Below are 22,587 nucleotides of genomic sequence, written 5' to 3'. Positions count from 1 at the left end.
AATTCGAATAGCCAGCACGTGGCAAAGCCATAAATCTGTGTCTGCAAACGGATTTAGTATATACGAAGAATTTAAATGATTTCGTAAGAAAGACACTACGTTCCCTTCGTGTCATCGCACCATCTTGAGAAAATCATCATCTGATAACTGATCGGGAAAAATGGTAAACAAAGAAGTTTTTATGAAGTTTTTCGTTATTACGTTCTTTGTGTTCATCAGAACGAATCCGCTAATGATCCATTGATGGATGTCCTTAGTATAATATATATGAGACGTTGCAATCATCAATTATTTTCATGATGTTTTCTTTTTAACCCATTTTTGACCAACGTTGCGTTTGTGCGATGCTTTGTTTAATATTTTTTTCACATATTTTTCACATAAATATGTTTTCATGAAATGAACTAAAAGGTCTAATGAATGTTTTTTAAAATTTGTTTGCAATGAAATTTGATTTTTTAGTTTTTGAAACATGAAATTCTCAAATTTCATTCCGATTTTCTATCTGAATTTTTTTCCTGATCATCAACAAATTAATTTTTTTGTCACATGGGGTTCCCAAAATTATTATTATCACGATTAATTTCCATTAATTATAAATTAAGTTAATTGGAAATTTACTTTAATTACAAAGAAAAACGTGTTAAATTCATGTCCAATTTTTTGAAACTTCAAAAATATGTTAAATGAAAATAGCCAGTTATCATAAATAAAAAACATTGTGCGATTTGGTCACTAATTGTAAGAGTGGTCAAAAATGGGTCAACTCTCTTTTGGATTGTCTTTCTTCAACTCCGAATTAATTTCAAACGGCAAATATTTGTTACAGAAAATAAAATAATTTAATTACCTGAACATTTTTATTGGTATATACAGTAAAACCTCTCTTTTGCGGACACTGACAGGACTAAAAACTTCGTCCATGAAAGAGGGGTGGCCGTTAATCAGGGGTTTGAAATACATACTTTTATATATTATACAACTGTAAATTATTATTTGGCCGTAAAAGAGGGGGGGGGGGTGACCGCATCTGAGGGGTGTCCGTTAAGAGGGGTTTTACTGCAATGCAACTTATGAGCATGAATTCGCATGATAATCGTAGCCAACTTCAGCTTGGCGAAAATAATTTAGCCAATCCCGAGATGTCACGTGACATTAAAAAAAAAAAAAAAAAAAACCCGGTTGCTAACAGCAGTGTGTGTTCCACGCGAAATTCCACGGTTGTTTGTAAGATCAACCGCACCAGCCGAACCGTAGTGTGCAGTTAGCCTAAGGCCGGGACCTGACTACGGCGCGGTTGCAGGCGGTTCAGGTTGGGGGGGAAGACATCATCTATAGTTTTATTCTGTCAACGCACAGATACAACTGCAACCGCTGAGCGCAGTTTTTTCAACCGAGAAAATCCACATTTTTTTGGACGGTTGGGGTAAACGGAAAGCTGCCATCATGTATTGGAAAGGTTTGAACACCCTGATGACGGTTCGGCTGGACCTGCGGTTGCTGTCTTCCATTGTCTATTAAGTGGTTTGGCAAGTAGGGTGATGGGATTTCGGATGCACTGGACAAAGGAATTGCTCTCCTTCTCAGGTTGCCATAAAAATGAGGGGAAAAGACAAATTCAAAGAACTGTATGGTCAAGTTCTATTAGACAGAAGCTAATTCTTTGTTTGGCGCTTTTGCACTGATAACAATAAAAAAAACCAATGAAGAAAAAATTAAATTTTTCTAACTAGTGAAATTTTTTTGTTTTCCTATATGCGCATACATTAAAACTCGGTTATAATGACATTCATAAACTAACGTGATTACGCTAAAACCGAGATGTATATTTTAGAACACTTGAATGAAATGCGTTGGATCCCGATTATAACGTTTTAGCAAAAAACCAATTAGTTACCTCATCCAAAAAAGTACAAATTGCCAGGAGGCCTAACCATTTCTAATAAATTCATAAAAAATTATCAGAAATAAAAATAATTAGACATCTGAAGGAATAAATTTTTATATTTGCAAATTTTCCGTATCAAATTTTTGAAACATTTATTAAAAGCCTAAGTATGAACCGGGGAGGAAATATGTCTCCAAGAGCTGCATTGCGTGTGTTTTGCTTTCATTATTCTGTCTTTTTGGTATTTATTTTTGTATCGTATATGAATGTGGCTGTCTATCTGTTGTTTTTTCAATTAAAAAAAACCTCCATGTGAACTCCCAAGAGCTCCGCGGCCCTCGAGGAAAATAAAAAAAGAACCAGTAAATTTGAAAACAATAATTATTAATATTTTTGAATAAAAACAAATCAGTAACTTTGATAAATAAATAAAAAATAGGCCTACGGGGCCGCCATAGAAAATATATACTGGAAAGGGCTCCGTGGGTCAAAAAAGATTGAGAACCGCTGATCTAGACAAAACGTTGTATGCGGGTAATATCGAAGAATGCACTAAGACAAGTTTCACACCTACCGTTCTTTTCAAGCAGTTTTTGATTTACACAAAGCCGCAACTATAATATATATTATAGGGAGAGCGGGTCCACTGTATCGAGTGCTGAACTAGAGGGGGCGCCGTATTGCCCCTTTAACACCACTCCTTCTAACCTTTCCTTACACGGGGACGCCAAAAGCTTGCTAGTTCCAGTTAAAAAAGTATCCAGCTGTGGCCCTGTATATACCTTAAACCTTGAACATACATATTGATGTACAGGGCCACAACGACATGCGTGGTCAGCCGGGCCAAGCACGCATTTTGGCGCCCCCTTTTAATATTCAAGGAGAGATGAAGGGTTAACATATGTGCTCCTGTTTGGCTCGGCGTTCTGGGCATCAGTCAGTGCCGTCTTAACGCATGGGCCCACCCGAGCACGGCCCGGGTGCCTCAAGAGAAGAGGGGCCTCCCAAAAATGAGATCCGATTGAAATTTTCAAGGATTTACCATGTAGGGCCTCCTAAAAACCCCTTGGCCCGGGGGGCCCCCATAATACTTTCAAGACGATCCTGGCACTAGTCCCACCTGCTCCTCTCTAGTTGCGGCCCTGATGCCGTATGTACAGGGTGTTAAGCGGGCTGGGGTAGCAAGTTCAGAGGGGCGGCAAATTTGAGTAATTCTTTACAATAGAGATTTTTCTTCAATTTCTTCAATAAATTTCAGTCACGCATATCGGAATAAAGTTTATATAACTTTTCGTGAAACGTTGGCTGGTTAAGGGATGAACCCAGTACCTATAAAAGCGTCGTTGTTGCTCATTTCTCCGATTTCTCGCGATTAGGTAAGCAATACAAGCTGTCGTCTCGAAGTCCATACTGGAAATAAAGTAATGCATATGATACACATAACAGGTGTAGAGGAAGGTGGGATCACGATATGATCTAAGGATTCAGGTTACCTCTTAATGTCATGCATCGCTTTTTGCCAAAAAGCGTCTTGGCGCAAACATTTAGAGTGTTTTTATGAGGTTTTCTTTTAATCCCATTTTTGACTAACATTGCGTTTGTGCAATGCTTTGTTTAATATTTTTTTTAAATATTTTTCACGTAAATGTTTTTATGAAAGGGGCCATTCAAGTATTACGTGAGCAGATTTTCAGCCATTTTTGACCCCCCCCCCACTTGTCAGCAAAAGTCAGCAAAACACTGTCCCTCCCTCCCCCCCGTCAGCAAAATTTCGTCAGCAGCTTAGTGTCATATATATTTCATATCTTCAAAAAAGGGGTTGGTTGATGACGTAAACAACCTTCAAACCCCCCTCGCCCCTTTTTCATCAAATGTCCGCAAATCCGAAACCCTCTTCCCCCCTCGATGCTGACGTAATTCTTGAATTACCCCAAATGAACATTTTTCTGAACTAAAAGGTCTAATGAGTATCATAATTTTTTTTAAAATTTGATTATTTACAGTTTTTAAAACATGAGATTTTCAGAAATTTCATTCCGATTTCCTATCTGAATTTTTTTTTCCTGGCCATCAAAAGAAATATATATATTTTTTTAAATAGGAGAAAATAATTTTTTCCTTGCCTTTTTTTTGGTCATATGGGGTTTCCCAAAATTACAATTATTATGCTTAATTTCCATTAATTAAAAATTTAATTAATTGGAAATTCACTTTAATTACAAAGTAAAACGTGCTAAATTCATGGCCAATTTTTTCAAACTTCAAAAATATTTTTTAATATGTTATTTAAATAAATTATGATGATTCCAGTCATCATATATAAAAAAAATTGTGTGATTTGGTCACGAATCGTTAAAGCATCAAAAATGGGTCAACTTGTAGGCTGTCTTTCTTCAACTCTGAATTAATTTCAAACGGCAAATATTGTTACAGAAAATTAAATTTCATCACATGAATATTTTTATTAGTATTTACAGTAAAACCCCTCCTTCTTGTGAACACTGACAGGACAAAAAAATTAAATCCATGTAAAATGGGTGACCGTTAAAAAGAGGTTTGAAATTCATACTTTTATATATTATACAACTGTAAATTATTTTTTGTCCGTAAAAGAGGGAGTATCCGTTAAGAGGGGTTTTATTGCAATGCAACTTATGAGCACGAATGCGCATGATAATCGTAGCCAACTTCAGCTTGGCGAAAATAATTTAGCCAATCCCGAGATGTCACGTGACATTAAAAAATAAAAAACCCCGGTTGCTAACAGCAGTGTGTGTTTCACGCGAAATTCCACGGTTGCTGATAAGATCAACCGCACCAGCCGAACCGTAGTGTGCCGGCAGCCTTATTCCTCTGATATCAGGCGCTAACATACATTCACTAACGAATAACATATTGTTGTTAAGCTGATTTTTTTTTTACCATTTGCATCCCGAGGGAGTTTGCACTACTTTTTTCCCTTATAAGCAGGTAGGAAATGAAGCATATGTAATAACACAGTGTCTGCCTCGCATTTGACAAAGACCTCCCCATTATCCCTTGGGTTGTGTAGGTCAGTGGTTCTCAACCTGGGGCCATATGGCCCCCTTGCGGTCCTGGGATGTTCTAAGGGGGCCACGGGAGAAAATCAGAAGTAAGGTGATCCACGACAGATGGGAAGGAAGTCAGAAAGCTGTGAAGAGAAAAGCTTTAAAAATGTAACACGTGTTTGAAAAATATTACTACTTTCAGAATCCATCAGATCCGTCCATAGAACCAGGGGCATCTTAACCCTTGAGTCTGTGTGGGCATGACCCGGGTCTTCATGTCTATAACGGAGGAAGGGGATATGGGATCTGGTACTATGATTTTCATATGTAAGCTGTTATTTTCAGCTAAGTATGGAGGGCCGCCAGAGCAGCGGTTGATGTGTTGGGAGGGTCGAGTTATCGTGCAGGTTCGTTCGATCGTCCCGTATTTTACACAGACCATTTTTTACCATATAATTTGACTCCTGGAACTCACTCTTGGATGAGGGTAGAGGGGGGCCCTGGATAGGACAGGGGGGCCACGAGAAAAAAATGTGATCCATAGGGGGGGGGGGACCATGAGCTGAAAAAGGTTAAGAAACACTGGTGTAGGTACCGTGTATACAAATACTTCTCCCGACTTGAGCCCCGGGTGGTCCAGCAACACCCTTATTTCTCAGCTAGTGCATTCTAATAGTTTGCCGTCCACCTGTCTATTCAGCAGTCGAGTTTAACAAAAAAAAATTAAAAAAAAAAAAAAGAGACATTCAACACCCTCTACTGTTTCATTATACCGAACTCATAACCGCTGATGTGCTCTGCTGATGGCATGAGAACTGGACTAGATAACACTATTGCAATACCGGGAAGTGGAAGGGAGTGTTCGGTTGAAGCTTTTCTTTCGCACGGTTATGGTAACAGCAGTGTTGAGCCGTGTGAATTCAAAAAATTAACCTAAGTTGGAGGTACCCTTCGTGCACATTTTTTCTTAGAAAACGCTTTTCCCACAAAGTATTGTCGTACCATGAAAGTTATGAATTAAATTTTCGATTGTATTTGGCCACTGCAGTGTGTGTGTAAAACATTGACAAGAGTAATGTAATAATGTGCACATAATACTATGTATATAGGTACGTAAAGGGTTCATAGGTAACAGGGCGTGTGACATTATACTGGTGACCGTTGTGCCTAGAGGCCTTCTTCCAATTAGCAGAAGTATAGAAAAAAAAATTCCACGTTTCTAAGTGCATTATTCATTGCGATATTTTAGTTCGAAACATGGGAAAAAATTGGGGAAAAATGGCGCTTTATGCAGGTAAACCGTTTCACCCGCATTTAACGGGTTCTAATTCTTCGCTGCATACTAGGGCATTAATACGCAGCAGCGCAAACGAGCAGTCTTCCTTCTCTATCCATTTCGAAATGTCTGAACGTTCCCTGTTGTTCCCTCCCGTTCCGTGTCCTTTGTATTGAAAGCCATAAAAATTATTGCTTCCCCGAGACGACCGCGGATCCTGACAAAGACTTTTTTCTTTAACTTTAATTATCTTACAAAGAGTGCTCCAGCCCACTCTCGTTCAACTGCTCCAACTACAGGACGGAATACATGTACGCGAAGCGTCTCAAAATTACACAAAGAAGAAAAGTAAGAAATGGGTTTGTTACAATGTGAATACATCGAGAATATTTTGGAGTTTTGGAGGAAAATACAATATATCTTTGAATGCGATAGGACCAAAGTATCGAAAAATACATGTATAGTTTAAAACAAGGGCAGGAGAAGAAAAATGTATGCTTGCAAAATTGGCTATGCATGAAATTACACCTGACACTACTGAATAGTGTAAAAATTCATGACATACTGAAAAAAAAATGCGGAATGGATACAAATGTAGTGACTAGGAGAAGAGTATACATGGTAGTCCGTTACATTCCAAGTATCATACAATACACAATTTTTACATGAAAATAAATAATAAAAAAAAACCAATCTAGTTACAAATTAATTTGTAAAGCGCAAACGGATAGGGGAAGCGTTACGCACTTCCCAGTCCGTGAGTAATTATAGAGGAAAAAAGAATGTGACTCTTGTGGTCGCAAGATCCATATAGATACATAGTTACAAGGGAGTATACAAAGCATATATATGTATGTACAGTTTCAAAACTACACAAAGTAAGAAAAGTGAGAAGCAGGTTTCAGTTAACAATGTGAATAAATCGAGAATATTCTGAGGGAGTTTTGGAGAAAAATACAATATAATATAAATGTGATAGGACCAAAGTATCGAGAAAAAAAAAAATCTACATTGAGAAAAGATGCCATTGTGTATCTACGGATGGGATGCAAAATGAGTTACAAGGAGATGAATATATATGCCAGTCTGTTGCTTTCCAAATATCATAGAATACACAATTTTTACATGAAAATAAATAGAAAAACAATCCAGTTACAAATTGTACAAAATACAAAATTATAGAGGTTAAAGTAGGGTGTGACTATTGTGGCCACATGATATGCAGTTACAGCACAAGTAAGAAAAGTGAGTAATGGGTTTTAGTTAAAAATGTGAATACATCGAAAAATACTGAGGGCGTTTCGGAGAAAAATACAATATATCTTTAATATCTCGTCTGTACAATATTAAACAATCATTGTTGTTGATTTCGGCTCTTACTGGGAGTTATTGGTGCGGAGTAATCTATGTCTATTTCCGAGGAAGATATGGAGTCGTCGGCTGTAGATGGGTGTGTAAGATGTTTATTATGCCAGAATTGTAAGTTTTGTTCGAGAAGCCTGATGAGGGTTCTGGCTTGGATCGACAGAACTTGCGATCAGATGATTCGTTTCTTCCTAACGTTTTTTAGTTTAGGATCAATCACTGGGAAGTGATGGGAATTTGTGTACTGACAGCTGGTAGAGTAGTGAAGGAGATCCCCAATCTCTCCACAGTTGCAGTACTTATTTCCGGTGATATGGAATCTCTTAGGCCGAACACATACTGTACACATACTGGGGATGTGAGCGGAGAGGTACGAAATAGCGGCGAAAACAAATGTACTGTTTTGTTCTGCGCCTCACATACTCGGGCAGCGAGAAGAGGAGGAGAAAGAGGCAGCTCAAGAGGTACGCGACTCTTTCAAGCCGGTTTGTTTTCATCGCGAGGTAAAATCAGACGCTATTTGGGGATTGGTCAGTTTTCTCCCCTTTTTTTTTGGAGAAAAAAAGAGAACTTCTGAGGGGGGATCATCATCATCACACCCATTTGGTTTCGAGGCAGTGCTTTGGATTTTTTTTCACTTTTGGCGCTGTCTCTTCTTTTCGAGTCCCATTTTTTGTGCTTAACCCAGTCTATCCTAATTTAAAAGTTTGACGATTGTCGTGGTAGCATTTTACGGATTAATTCCCCCCCTCCGTCATTTTTTTAAACGTGAATATTTTTCAAAATTTTACTGGGACTGCGAGATAGATATTTCGCAAATTTCCGCCCATCCCATTGCGCTTTTTGCATGGAAAACTACACTATGTGCAAGAGAACTTCCTTCTGACGAACGAACAGTTCTGCAACTAGGAAGGGGGCAGGGGGGGGGTATGGTTTCCCGGGCGTAGTATCAGAAGGGGCGCAAATTCCATCCCTTAAATTTCATCTTTTCAATTGTCCCTGAATAGTTTTTAATAACAAACGTACTGCCATGGGACATAGGCACCAGAACATGGCGGGGGGGGGGGCTATTTCAACCCCCCAATAAATTTTGTGTTAGGGGGCTGAGAACCCCCTTCCCCAATTAATGAATAAATAATGCGGGGCACTGCACCCTTCTACATACGGGCTCGAGGCTCACCACGGAACGACTGGCAACTTTCAGCCCTCTCAATGTTTTTCATGCCCACGCCTTTGCCCTGGGCTGCAAAATGTAAAGGGTGGCAAATTTTTGTCGGAAACTGGAAAACCACTAAAAGATCATAAGTTATATACCACTATAAATCATTATGCAGTCGCTGGGGCGGAAAAATCATTTCTTCCCCACAAAGACATCAAAAATCTTTTACAAAGAAAACTATCTATGTACTGTCTATACCAGCGGTTCTCAACCAGTGCTCCACGTGCACTGGTTGAGGGGGCTCCGCGTTCACTCGATGAAAGTAAAATGAACCAGCAAATATTATGACCAAATGAAAAAAAAAAACCGTAGCGTACGGGGCTCCGTCGTAGAAATTATATACTAAAAAGGGCTCCGTGACTCAGAAAAAAGGTTGAGAATTGCTGGTCGACACTAATTTTCTACTCAATACTGAACATGTTCTTAGAATTTCAACAAAAAAATTTGTAGAGATTTTTCCAGGAACGTCATTTCAACGTTTTCCAGGGTAAGGTGGAAGGCAAAGGAAGAAAACACACATGAATTCAATGTATGTGCTCTACTCTATAATATAAAACACAAACTCGAAAAGTGCCTGTTTCTAAGCAACCGAAATTAGTGACGATTTTATGTTACGGAAGTGGGTGACGTTTTTTGAGTGGCGGAAATCTGTTACGTTTTTCTGTTACGGAAATCGGTTACGATTTTGGGTCAAGTATTCATGTAACTCTAGCATATTCGGGACCCATTTGACCCATCGGGACCAAGTTACGTGCATTTACGGAGAGGCTCCCACATCCTACAGCAGGGCGCCTAGACTGGAATAGATGGCGAGCCCCCAAACCAGCTTTTCAGGGGCCCTCTATGGTTAATTTATAGTGTGAAAAATCAAAAATTGATAAGAATCGTTCCGGCCCCTGTCAGCCCTGCCCTTGTGGGGGGGGGGGCATGTCGAGAGGTATAATATACATATAACACCAGTGCTCCCAACACACAGGGTCGGGGTACCCGGGCACGTATACCTTAATGGGGAAGTTAAAAGGTTTGATTTCCAGGGCCCTTGATGGATCTCGTTGTTTTCTTGCTGCTTTAACATTGAAAAATTTGCGATAGCGGAAGCTCAAGCTATATCCAGTCTGGGGACCCCATAAAATTTGCGAATTCGGTCACGGGCGATTGAGGAGGGGGGGGGGGCCTGGAATTTATTCGTTGGTAAAATGAATACAAATGAACATTTGCCGTGGCACTCACAGGGGGGATGTATGACAAGCTCCGAGTCAGGGGACCGTTTCATTTTGGGGGCCCTGGAGGAATCCCATTCTTTTCTGTTATTTAACGTTTTAGAGTTTGCAACAACGAAAGCCCAAGATAAAGCCAATATGGGGGCCCCCACTAAAAGTATGCGAATTGGTGTCCCAGGTAATTGGTTGGCGACCCTGGATTTTATTCGTTGGTAAAATGAATACAAATGGAAATTTTCATGGCACTTGCAACGGGGAATGACCAACAAGCTTCCAAGTCGAGGCCCCATGTTTACAGGTTTCATTTTGGGGGCCCTGGATGAATATAATTCTTTTCTGTCGTTTAACATTGTGAAATTTGCAACACATCGATAGCCCGAGATAAATTCAGTCTGGGCCCCGCTAAAATTCAGCGAATTGGAGTCTGGGGACCCCATGGGCAAGTTTTCTGGGGGTACTTGATGAATCACATTTGTTTTATGTTGTTTTATTATTGTAAAATTCGCTTCTTCAGTAAGCTGGTGCTTTCACATGTCCCTTTCCATAACGCTGATGAAGTGGGACGAAATAAACAAGACATGTTGTGATGAGAAGGGGGGGGGGGGTTGGCCGCCAAAGGCTGCAGGGGCACAGAGCCCCTAGTATATATATATTTTAGATTATATATATATTTGTAAGTACATATACCATTTTTATTGTATTTTCAAAAGCTCCCCTCCCTCGAATGGCGGCCCTGGATTTGTCAATACGTTGATGGATTAGCAGGGGGTTCTCAAACTGTGCGCGCCAACCTTCGTCAGGGGTGCAGCTTCGCAGTGGTCCTGACAAAGGTTTTTCAAAGAAATGCTTTGCTTACAACTGCTCTTCACATAGGCGTACAGCAGAATTTTCGCGGGGAGGGGGGTTCAAATTTGTTTTTCCTTCTGGGGGTTTTACGTTTTTTCCGGCAAAATAACACTATAATCTTGGCTTAAGGGGGGGGGGTTAGAACCCCAAATCCCCCCCCCCCCTTTGCGTACGCCAATGGCTCTTCATAAGGGAAATGGGTGGCGCTGGTGGAAAATGTTTGAGATCCCGCTTTTTAGGAAAACGAATAAACACCATGATGATTGCTCATCGCTTACTAACATTGTCGAAACATGGTTTCTGTTTTTTCTCTTTTATTGTACTGAATATCTATTATTTCCGTGGATTTGAATTGGAATGTCGTGTGTTATGAAAAAGGCACAAGATTTTTTTCTGATGCAAATAATGAACATCTCACACACAATACATATTTCTGTATTTCTTAAAAAATCGAAACCAGTTGATTGCAGCATCCGTGCGTTCATTGAAATTGGTTATGCACAGAACATGCCGGTTATAAGCAGTGCCGTCGTAAGGCATGGGCCCACCAGGGCAAGGACCGTGGGACCTCAAGATAAAAAAGGCTTCACAAAAGTGAGATGTGGTTGAGATTTTCGGGAATTTGCCTGGTAGGGCCTCAGAAAAATCATTTGGCCCTTGGGCCCATGATGCTCTTAAGACGGCCCTGCATATAGGAGGAATCTGTAATTCTGGGATTTCATAAATAATGAATCCACTGTGATAATTTGTGCTTAACCACCACGTATACATTTTTTTTTTTTTTTAATAATTTAAAACAGCACACATAAATACTTGGACACAAATATACAAAATAAAATAAAGACAACAGAACAAAAGACAAAACATACACTATGCAGCTCTTAGGGACCCATTTGGTCCGTCCTAGAGCTTAATAAATATTATATATAATAAACGGCACTCTCGATTTATATTTATTTCATTTCATTCATTTTTTTTTTTATTATTATAGATATTTCAAATTTTTCCTTGGTTACCTATTTATATTTTCAATAAACCTTTCAAAATTCGTTATAGAGTTTGAGAATGTGAAAATTTCTTTCTTGAGATGTTTATTTATTCTAAGGTCTGATAATTTTTTTCCGAATTTGTTACAAATAGTTGGTCCTAGGTAATTTATACTTTTTTGAACAAGGTATTTATTTGTTTTTGGAGTTAAATACAAGAAGTTGTATCTATTTGAGGTTCTATCGTTATTAGTTTTAAGAAATAAATTATGGTTTTTAGTCATAAAAATTATCATTTTATACACATAAATTTGTCTTAGACCAAGTATTAAAATTTCCGATTTCAGTAGATCTGGATTATTAAATAACATTACCTTACGTTTTATGCGATTATAGATGTTATTTAAGTTCTTAATATTATCGCGATAGGCACATCCCCACACTGTAATAGCTAAGTTACTCTTGATCCAGGCGTAGAAAATTGTTTTAAGGAGTTCCGGACTTACAATGTTTCTTAATCTATATAAAGCTGCAATTTGTTTTCTTATCGTATTACAAACATTGTTAGAATGACTATTTCAGTTTAGGTCGTCTTGTATAACTACACCTAAATAACTATATTCTCTTACTCTTTCTATGTGACTGCAAGAACAGATTTGGGAGGGGTATTTACAAACGTGTAATCTTAGTGATATTGGAGTTTCTGGTTTAATATCTCTAATTTTTAGACAGATGAATTTTGTTTTTTCTACGTTTGGAAGTAATTTATTTTTTGTTAGCCATGTGTTAATCTGTCTAAGGTCATCTTCAACTTCAGTTATCAAATTAGAAATATTTTACCTTCAACATATAATACGGTGTCATCCGCGAAAGACACTATTCTACCATGCAATTTTAGAAGGCATAATTCATTTATATATATCAGAAAAGTGTGGGGCCAAGTACTGTTCCCTGAGGTATTCCTTTTTTTATTTCAAGGTAATCACTTTTTTCATTTTCTATATGGACTGCCTGTATTCGTCCATAACAGTACATCTCGAACCACCGCAATAGTTCACCACGAATTCCGGCATTCTCCATCTTATGTAATAACAGAGATGAATCTACATTATCAAAAGCTCTTTTTAAATCGATAAAAACTGCTATTGAATAATTATTGTTCTTGAAGCTCTGGTTTAGATATTCATTCACTTTTGCGATTGCCATTTCAGTGCTTTTTCCTGTTTGAAAACCGTATTGATTCTCAGCAAAGAAGTTTATACGTTTCAAGTAACTAATCAATTTTGTTTTCATACTTTTCTCAACTATTTTTGAAAAAACCGGGAGTGCTGAAATAGGTCTATAATTTGCTAAAAGGTTTTTATCACCTTTTTTAAAAATTGGGTACACGATGGAAACTTTGAGTTCGGGAGAGAAAATTCCTTTTATTAGTGAAGTATTTATTAGGTATAGTAACAAGTCATTATGATATCTGGCTATGAGTTTGATCATTTTTACTGTTATACCATCATATCCTGTCGCTTTATGTTCGTTTATTTCAGATATTACCTTGTGTAAATCATTGTTTCCAATGCCAGATATCATCATTGAAGATATCGATGCATTGCTATCACAGTTTCGAGAAGCACTTATATTAGAATCCTCACTATCTAAGTTTCGATTTATGAAATCTGCATTAAAGTTTTCAGCCAATTGTTTGTGGTTTGTTGTATCTGGGAGGGTAATTTTCCTATTTTTATTCGTTATAGTTTGGTTTATAAATTGCCATTGTTTACGAATATCATTGTTACAATTTAAAAACTTTTTCCTGTAGTATTCGTTTTTCACTATCTTGATCTCTTGTTTCAGAGCTTTTTCGAAATTTTTATATTTATCTTCATAATACTTTACAAAAAACACAAAAAATACCCCCATGTTGAGTTTTTCTTTGATATTTATTTTATTTATTAAATGTTTATTGATCCAATTTTTATCACTTTTTCGTTTTATCGGTTTTTCTGTTTCCCATAGGTTTTTATTCAACGTAATAATGTCATGGAATCGTTTGTATTTATTACAAATATTATTATCTTCATATACGTTGTTAAGGTTTATATTTACCACAAATTCCTCAAATTTTTTATGATTTATTAATGTTTTATTTATTATTGGGGGAGTTTTGATCTCATTTTTCTTAGAAATGTATCCCAATATTGGAAAGTGATCAGTTATTTTGGAATTATACACAATAAATTTTTGATATGTATTCATTTTTGTTCTATAATAAACGTGATCTATACAAGTGCCCCCATCTCTACATTCTCTGGTAATTTGATTTATTAATGGGTTAAATCCGTTTATGCACATTGTATCTTTGTAGTAATTGACATCGGTGTTGTGAGCAAGAATATTTATATTACAGTCTCCAATGATTAACATGTTACTTTTTTTTCTGAGGAAGGTATTCAATTCTGAGTTGAACTCGCTTATGGTGAACAGATGTGATCTATAGATCAACATAATATCTAGTTTTGTATTATCAATATATACATTTATGACTTCGGCCGTTTTGAATTTCACTAATTTTTCGATAGCACCAAGTTCATGTCTAACAAACATAATAACACCTCCAGATCTATTATAATCTCTAAATTTAACAAAATAATCATACTCAGCAAAGCAAACATAATCATTTATATCATATGTAGATATTTCATCTTCCCGAGCCCATATCTCGGTGAGACAGATTACATCAATTTGTACTTCAAGTGATTTTAAAAATATCAGAAATTCGTCAAAGTTTTTTTGGATGCTTCGAATATGTAAATTTAAAAATGTAATAGCATCACCACCATTTCCCTCGTATTCCAATATTTGGAAAAATTTATAGCTGTTTGCGGATCTATAAGTCGAATCAACATCAAATTGATCAGTACTTAACCTCTGTCCAACTGACATAAGCACAAAAATATGAATATATTATTTTCCAATATCAAATATTTACGATATGTTATGAGAAAAAAAATATAGGCTATATTTATTATTTGGCGAAACAATCGATAAATTTGATTTACCCTGCCCCTTTTCCCCATTTTACCTAAACACGTAGTTCTATTGTAGTTACACAGGAAAAAATGCAAACAAAAATTCTGTCTGAATTTCATTCATTACCTTGCAATGGTATAGATTTCTCCGATTGTTCACAGTCATTGTTTTCTTCATCTTCAATTTTCAGTTGATCCAAAAATTCCTCGTTCCATACTCGTATCACTTTAGACGTTGGATTAATTATCGTTGGATTTTTGATTAAATTATCGCTAATAACAATCATTTTCATAATGATACGCTGGCCATAAAAAAATTACGGTTTCATCATCGAGGTGTATGGATAACTTCTCACTTCATCTCATTAACGGTGATATTTTCTTTTGAAAGTATCGAAATTAGCTCCTGCGGATTGTAGGCATGTATTTTTATTCAGTGTCTAACTAATTGTATTGTCTCTCTATCTTGATTGAAGTATAATTATTTCAATCTTTATACATATTGTGCAATAATATTCGAAACAACGGTTTGATACAAGAAGTCATTAAAAACATATATAAACAGGACTTTTAGTCTTTTGAGGATTAACGCGTTTATTGCAGCGCTTCTCAACCTTTTTTGACCCACGGAGCCCTTTTCCGGTATGTAATTTCTATGGCGGAGCCCAGACGCCTATTTTTTTTTATTTATTCATCAAAGTTTCTGACTTATTTTTATTATTCAAAAATATTAATTATTTTTTTCAAATTTACTGTTTTTTTTTATTTATTTTCCTCGAGTGGCCACGGAACCCCTGGGAGTTTGCACGGAGCCCTAAGGGATCTGCGGGGCACTGGTTGAGAACCGCTGGTTTATCGGAATCCTCCAATATTGCCAAACTGATTGATTTGGCATGAACAGGCTGGTAGGGTTACTAGTTGGCGAGATGTCACGTTTCCCGCTCAAAGGCTTTTCTTCTTTACCCTTCAGAACGCCTGCGGTCACTTTCGCTCTCCTCTGCCTCCTCAGTATGTTAGGGGACATCGATGCTGATCTCGATGTATTTTCTCTTTTGAAATCGCTCTCTTTGTTAACCAGTGTTCGGCCTTAGGCTGCCGGCACACTACGGTTCGGCTGGCGCGGTTCATCTTATCAGCAACCGTGGAATTTCGCGTGAAACACACACTGCTCTTAGCAACCGGGGTTTTTTTATTTTTTTATGTCACGTGACATCTCGGGATTGGCTAAATTATTTTCGCCAAGCTGAAGTTGGCTCCAGCTAGCATGCAAATTCGTGCTCCCCCTCTTAACGGATATTCCCTCTTTTACGGACAAATAATAATTTACAGTTGTATAATATATAAAAGTATGAATTTCAAACCTCTTTTTAACGGTCACCCATTTTACATGTATTTAATTTTTTTGTCCTGTCCGTGTTCACAAAAAGGAGGGGTTTTACTGTATATACTAATAAAAATATTCATGTAATGAAATTTAATTTTCTGTAACAATATTTGCCGTTTGAAATTAATTCAAAGTCGAAGAAAGACAACCTACAAGTTGACCCATTTTTGATGCTTTTACGATTCGTGACCAAATCGCACAAATTTTTTTATATATGATGACTGGAATCATCATAATTAATTTAAATAACATATATTAAAAACTATTTAAATAACATATTTTTGAAGTTTAAAAAAATTGGCCATGAATTTAGCACGTTTTTCTTTGTAATTAAAGTGAATTTCCAATTAATTTAATTTCTAATTAATGGAAATTAAGCACAATAATTGTAATTTTGGGAAACCCCATATGACCAAAAAAAAAATCGAGAAAAAAATTATTTTCACCTATTTAAAAAAATATATATTTCTTTTGATGGTCAGGAAAAAAAATTCAGATAGGAATCGAAATAAAATTTCTGAAAATTTAATGTTTTAAAAACTGTAAAAAATCAAATTTTAAAAAACATTATGATACAACATTATGAAGGGTCGTCTTAAGAGTATTATGGGCCCCCCGGACCAAGTGGTTTTTAGGAGGCCCTACATGGTAAATCCTTTAAAATTTCAATCGGATCTCATTTTTGGGAGGCCCCTCTTCTCTTGAGGCACCCGGGCCGTGCTCGGGTGGGCCCCATGCGTTAAGACGGCACTGACTGATGCCCCGAACTCCGAGCCAGACAGGATGGCAAATGTTAACCTTTCATCTCTCCTTCAATATTAAAAGGGGGCGCCAAAATGCGTGCTTGCCCCGGCTGACCACGCATGTCGTTGTGGCCGTGTACATCAGTATGTATGTTGCAGGGTTTAAGGTACACACAGGGCCGCAGCTGGATACTTTTTTAACTGGAGCTAGCAAGCTTTTGGCGTCCCGTGTAAGGAAAGGTTAGAAGGAGTGGTGTTAAAGGGGCAATTCGGCGCCCCCTTTAGTTCAGCACTCGATACAGTGGACCCGCTCTCCCTAGTTGTGGCTTTGTGTGTGTATGTAAATTAAAAACTGCTTGAAAAGAACGGTAGGTGTGAAAATTGTCTTGGTGCACTCTTCGATATTACCCGCATACAACGTTTTGCCTAGATCAGCGGTTCTCAATCTTTTTTGACCCACGGAGCCCTTTCCAGTATGTAATTTCTATGGCTGAGCCCCGAAGGCCTATTTTTTATTTATTCATCAAAGTTACTGATTTATTTTTATTCAAAAATATTAATAATTATTTTTTTCAAATTTACTGGTTCTTTTTTTATTTTCCTCGAGGGTCTTTGAAGACCGGATACACCCCGCTTCCCATCTCAGAGAGATATCGAGGGCCGCGGAGCCCTTGGGAGTTCACACGGAGCACCGGTTGAGAACCGCTGGACTAGATGGGTTTTTTTTCATTGCAAAAACAACAGATAGACAGCCACATTCATATACGATACAAAAATAAATACCAAAAAGACAGAATAATGAAAGCAAAACACACAATGCAGCTCTTAGGGACATATTTCATCCCCTGTTCATACTTAGGCTTTTAATAAATGTTTCAAAAGTTTGATATGGAGAATTTGCAAATATAAAAATATATTCCTTCAGATGTCTGATTATTTTTACTTCTAATTTTTTATGAATTTATTATAAATGGTTGGGCCCCGTGGTAATTTGCACTCTTTTGGAAGAGGTAACTAATTGGTTTTTTGCTAAAACGTTATAATCGGGATCCAATGCATTTCATTCAAGTGTTCTAAAATATACATCTCGGTTTTAGCGTAATCACGTTAGTTTATGAATGTCATTATAACCGAGTTTCAATGTATGCTCATGTAGGAAAGCAAAAAAATTTCACTAGTTAGAAAAATTTAATTTTTTCTTCATTGGTTTTTTTTATTGTTATCAGTGCAAAAGCGCCAAACAAAGAATTAGTTTCCGTCGCATGGAACTTCACCATACAGTTCCTCGAATTTGTCTTCTCCTCTCATTTTTTTATGGCAGCCTGAGAAGGAGAGCAATTCCTTTGTCCAGTGCATCCGAAATCGCATCACCCTCCTTGTCAAACCACTTAATAGACAATGGAAGAGAGCAACCGCAGGTCCAGCCGAACCGTCATCGGGGAGCGCAAGCCTTTGCAATACATGATGGCAGCTTTCCGGTTACCCCAACCGTCCCAAAAAATGTGGATTTTCTCGGTTGAAAAAACCGCGCTCAGCGGTTGCAGTTGTATCTGTGCGTTGACAGAGTAAAACTATAGATGATGCCTTCCCCCCCAACCTCAACCGCGTGCAACCGCGCCGTAGTCAGGTCCCAGCCTTAAGGTGGTGTAACGACTAGGGGCTTGCAGTGCATATCCGCCAGTATTGAAGCGTTCCCTCTTTTCTTCCGCAACACCCTGCAACGATTGCTTTCTCATATTGCGGTACCGATCGTGCAATTGCTTCGTGGTGCTGGCGATGTATTAAATTTTCCCCTCAGGACCTCCCAAGCATTCTCTTTTTGACTGTTGAAAACCGCGTTCGTTTTTTTGTATGTTCGATAATATCGCTGAATTCGCTTACAACAGCGACCACACACAAGGGGGGGGGGGGGGTTCATTTTTTCCACATCCGAGAAATTTTTTCTCACTTGCTTGTCCATGCTGAAAAAAAAAGGGAAGAAATTTCACGTGCACAAAAACCACGAAGAGCGGAGATTTCCTTTTTTTTCACGGGACTTTTTTCGACGAATGAGCATGAAGCATCACCGACAAACCAGTCACGGCCCAGGCTCTGTCCCTCCAGGGATATAAGCCTTTTACTCTTGCGGGTCGTGAAGCATCACCAGCATCAACGTTTACTATCTGAGTTGGGTAACTTTTTATGGAGAATACCGATCTCCTTTTTCCACGGGCCAGGAATATGAGACATTGATCATCGCTTGCCAAAGCTGGCAAGCAGGTCACACATTAAAATTTAATTAAAAAAAATGGTTTCTTATTGTCGTGCTCCGCTTAGCCCTTCCGGAAATACTGCAGGGGGTTCGCCTGCCACCATCATCGCAGCGACGTTTTCCAATGAGCATCGCAAACCAGATAAACCAGAATTTCCCCTTCCGCACACCGTAGGATCTCTCTACAACAGGGTTTTCCAACGTGACAGCTCGCGCGGAACCCTTGATGGTTGCGAGACTATTCCGCGGAACCTGTAACAAATTTGAAATATTTCTTCAATGTACAGGGTGTCTCAAAAGTCCGCATTAACTCTGCGGAACAAGATTTCTCACTTGTAGTAGATAAAAAGTGTCAAAAAAATTTATAAATACGGAACAGAATTATTTTTTTCATAATATTCATCTATTTTATCGGTTTAGTAAAATGTTAATTTTGTCAAGCTTGCTAAAAAAAAGCTCACTTTGAAAATTTTAAATCGTGAATTCGTTATTTGAACATGCGCTATGCATCAATTTCCTTTGGTCGTCCTAGTTATACACAATATCAGTATCACTAATTTCTCGTTTAAGAATTCACATTATATAATTCACAAAATGCAAGAAGATGTCAATAGAACAAGAAACGCGGCCTTGGTTGCGCAGCAATGCGTCGTCCGAGCATGTCCCAAACATGCTCGATTGGATTCAGGTCAGGAGAGCACGCTGGCCATTCCGTACGCTGTATTGTTTCAGCTTCAAGCATGTTCTTCACCAGACGAGCTCTATGCGGTCGGGCATTATCATCCTGGAAAACAAAGGAATCTCCAATGGCTCCAGTGTAAGGGATGACATGAGGTCGCAGTATCTCGTCTGCATACCTTCGGGCCGTCAAAGTGCCATTCCGAATGATATGCAGGTCCGTACGTCCGCCTATGCTGATTCCACCCCATACCATCCAACCAGCTCGTCTGTATTGTGACCTTTCACGAACGAATGCGGGGTTATTTCGAGTGCCCTTGTCCCTCCATACCAGAACACGTCGGGTGTCACACTCCAGACTGAATTGGGACTCGTCCGTAAACAGCACTTGGCTCCAATCATGTTGCTCCCAATCTCGATGTTTAGCAGCCCATCTTCTTCGGGCCGCACGGTGGCGTGGGGTCAACGGAATGCAGACCATTGGCCTACGTGCATAGAGCCCTCCCTCATGAAGCCGATTACGTACTGTTTGGCTGGACACCCTTCGTCCTGTTGCCAAGAGCAACCGTCTTTGCAGCTGCGTAGCATTCTCTGTTCTGTTTCGACGGGCTGTTAACCGTATATACCGGTCATCAGTTGCTGTAGTGGCGCGTGGCCGACCTTGCCCTGGTCAACGTCTAACATTTCCTGTTTCTTGGAATCGATTCCACAGCCTTGCAACAACACTTCTGGCGACTCCAACAGCGTCCGCGACACTACGTTGTGTTTGCCTGGATTCCAGTCTGCCTATAACACGCCATATCATGAATTCCGGTAAATCACGTTGTTGAGACATCCTCAAGTCACCTTGTCTCAAAAAAAAATACTGCGCAATCGAATTTCACAGTTACGGCAGTAAAACAGACGTTTCTGCAACATCCCGATTTCTGCCCTTATCTCCTTTTTCTGGTTTTTGACGTCATGAACTTTGATTTGCATATGAAGTTTTCTTCTTCCGTTTCCTGCTAGGCTTTAAATTATGGATGATTCATTTTATGTTACTTATCGGTATACAGCTTTGCGTAATTTTGTTAAAACCATGTGCTCCCCTAATTGTTTTGAGCACTGTAGTTTTTCTTGCATATTTTCATCTCAAAAGCACTAAACTTTGATGATAGACCGATTGCTGACAGAGATACCGTATCAGGGCCGCAACTAGCTGCTTAGTCAGCTGGAGCAAGCACTCATTTTGGCACCCCCTTTTAATATTGAAGGAGAGGTTACAGGGTAAAATTTGCACACCGTCTGGTCCAACGTCCTGGTCATCAGAACCCTCTCCTCCCCAAGTTGGAATCCCCGATTCCCCCGAGTTGCGGCCGTGCCCATAATAGTCTAAAAAAGATCCCTTCAAAGCACTAAACATGGGAAACACCGATCTAACGCAATTACTCTATTTCCAAAGTATTCATGAAGAAAGCGAAAAACTTTATCTGTTCGATGTGGTCGAGCCCCATCTTGCATGAACCAGTCGATACCTGGTCGATCCTACAACGCTAGATGTGTGCTGACAAATTGTTCCAAAATTGTAACGTAACGTTCAGTAGTAATCGTTTCTCGCACGAAGAAGGGGCCGATAATGCCTCTGGCGCATACCGCAGCCCATGCAGTAACTTTAGGCGAATGCAGTGGTTTCTCTTCACACAAATGAAGATTTTCGGAACCCCAAAATCTCCAGTTTTGTTTATTTACGAATCCATTCAAGTGAAAATGTGCTTCATCTGTGAACCAGATGCAGCCCACATCAAATCCTTCGTTGTCGATCATTGTGAGAATCTGATTCGCGAAGTCAACCTTTTGTCGAACAGCTTTCATGGGTATGGCCTGATGACTTTGGATTTTGTAAGGAAACATCCGTAGGCTATTTCTCAATATTTTTTGCGTGCTCGTGTATTTCAAACCAGTCTCTGATGCAATTCTTCGGATGCTTTTCCTAGGATTTTGCTGAACAATTCCAGAAACTTTGGCTGCATTTCAGGAGTGACTACAGTTTGCCTAGGCCCAACATTCGATCATCATCCACGCTGCCAGTCCGTTCGAATTTGGCGAAGAGCATGCGAATGGTTTTCGCATCGGGTCCAACTGGAACATTGAATCGGTTTTGAAAACTGCGCCTTGTTGCCGTAGGACTGTGTTCTAATCTGTGATATTCCAGTACCAAAAAAAACACGTTGTTCAATGCAATACATTATTTCAATTTCTACACGCTAGCCTCTTTTCACTATCCAACAGTCGTACTGATCGCTTTGGACTTCGAAGCACGTTTTAAAGGCTATTTATAGATATCATTCCGATTGCAGCGCCATCTGTTGACAGTTTTTGTAACTAAATTTTCGAAATTTCTGTACAAAATTCTTAGTTTTGCTAATAAACGTACCGTTTACCGCATAATTTTATTGATCTTTGTTGTAGAGATATTTAATTTTGAAATGAGGGCTTATTCGCTGATCACCCTGTATCTTTCTATGTATTCTGGCAATGTGTTAAATTATTTAAAAAAATTTAGAAAACGGTTTAAATTTAGAAACGGTCTTTTTGTGGGAAACGGTCAAAATATCACCCAAATAAATGTACGAAAGTGTCTGTTTTTTGACTATTTTTTTAGAGGCTTTTTTGCAGTATGTCATACAGTCGAATCCCGTT

General features: G+C 38.5%; 1 protein-coding gene across 8 annotated transcripts in view; it reads left to right on the top strand.

The window, feature by feature from the left end:
• cnc (NFE2 like bZIP transcription factor cap-n-collar) overlaps positions 1-22,587 on the top strand; it is a 662,445-nt gene that overhangs the window by 626,540 nt on the left and 13,318 nt on the right. The window contains exon 10 of one of the 8 annotated variants that reach the window (XM_089239521.1): positions 21,882-22,328. The exons of the other annotated variants lie outside the window; for them this stretch is intronic. Coding sequence (XP_089095647.1) covers positions 21,882-22,049 — 168 coding nt within the window. The 3' untranslated portion in view covers positions 22,050-22,328. Of the gene's footprint in view, positions 1-21,881; positions 22,329-22,587 lie in introns of those variants that run through there. 8 annotated transcript variants of the gene reach the window in all.

This window comes from Pholcus phalangioides, unplaced genomic scaffold (genome assembly GCF_987345545.1).
Source record: "Pholcus phalangioides strain wild (caught in Gottingen) unplaced genomic scaffold, Ppha-v1.0 ptg000011l_1, whole genome shotgun sequence".
Taxonomy (NCBI): Eukaryota; Metazoa; Arthropoda; class Arachnida; order Araneae; family Pholcidae; genus Pholcus; species Pholcus phalangioides.
This window is presented reverse-complemented; position numbering and strand designations above follow the sequence as displayed.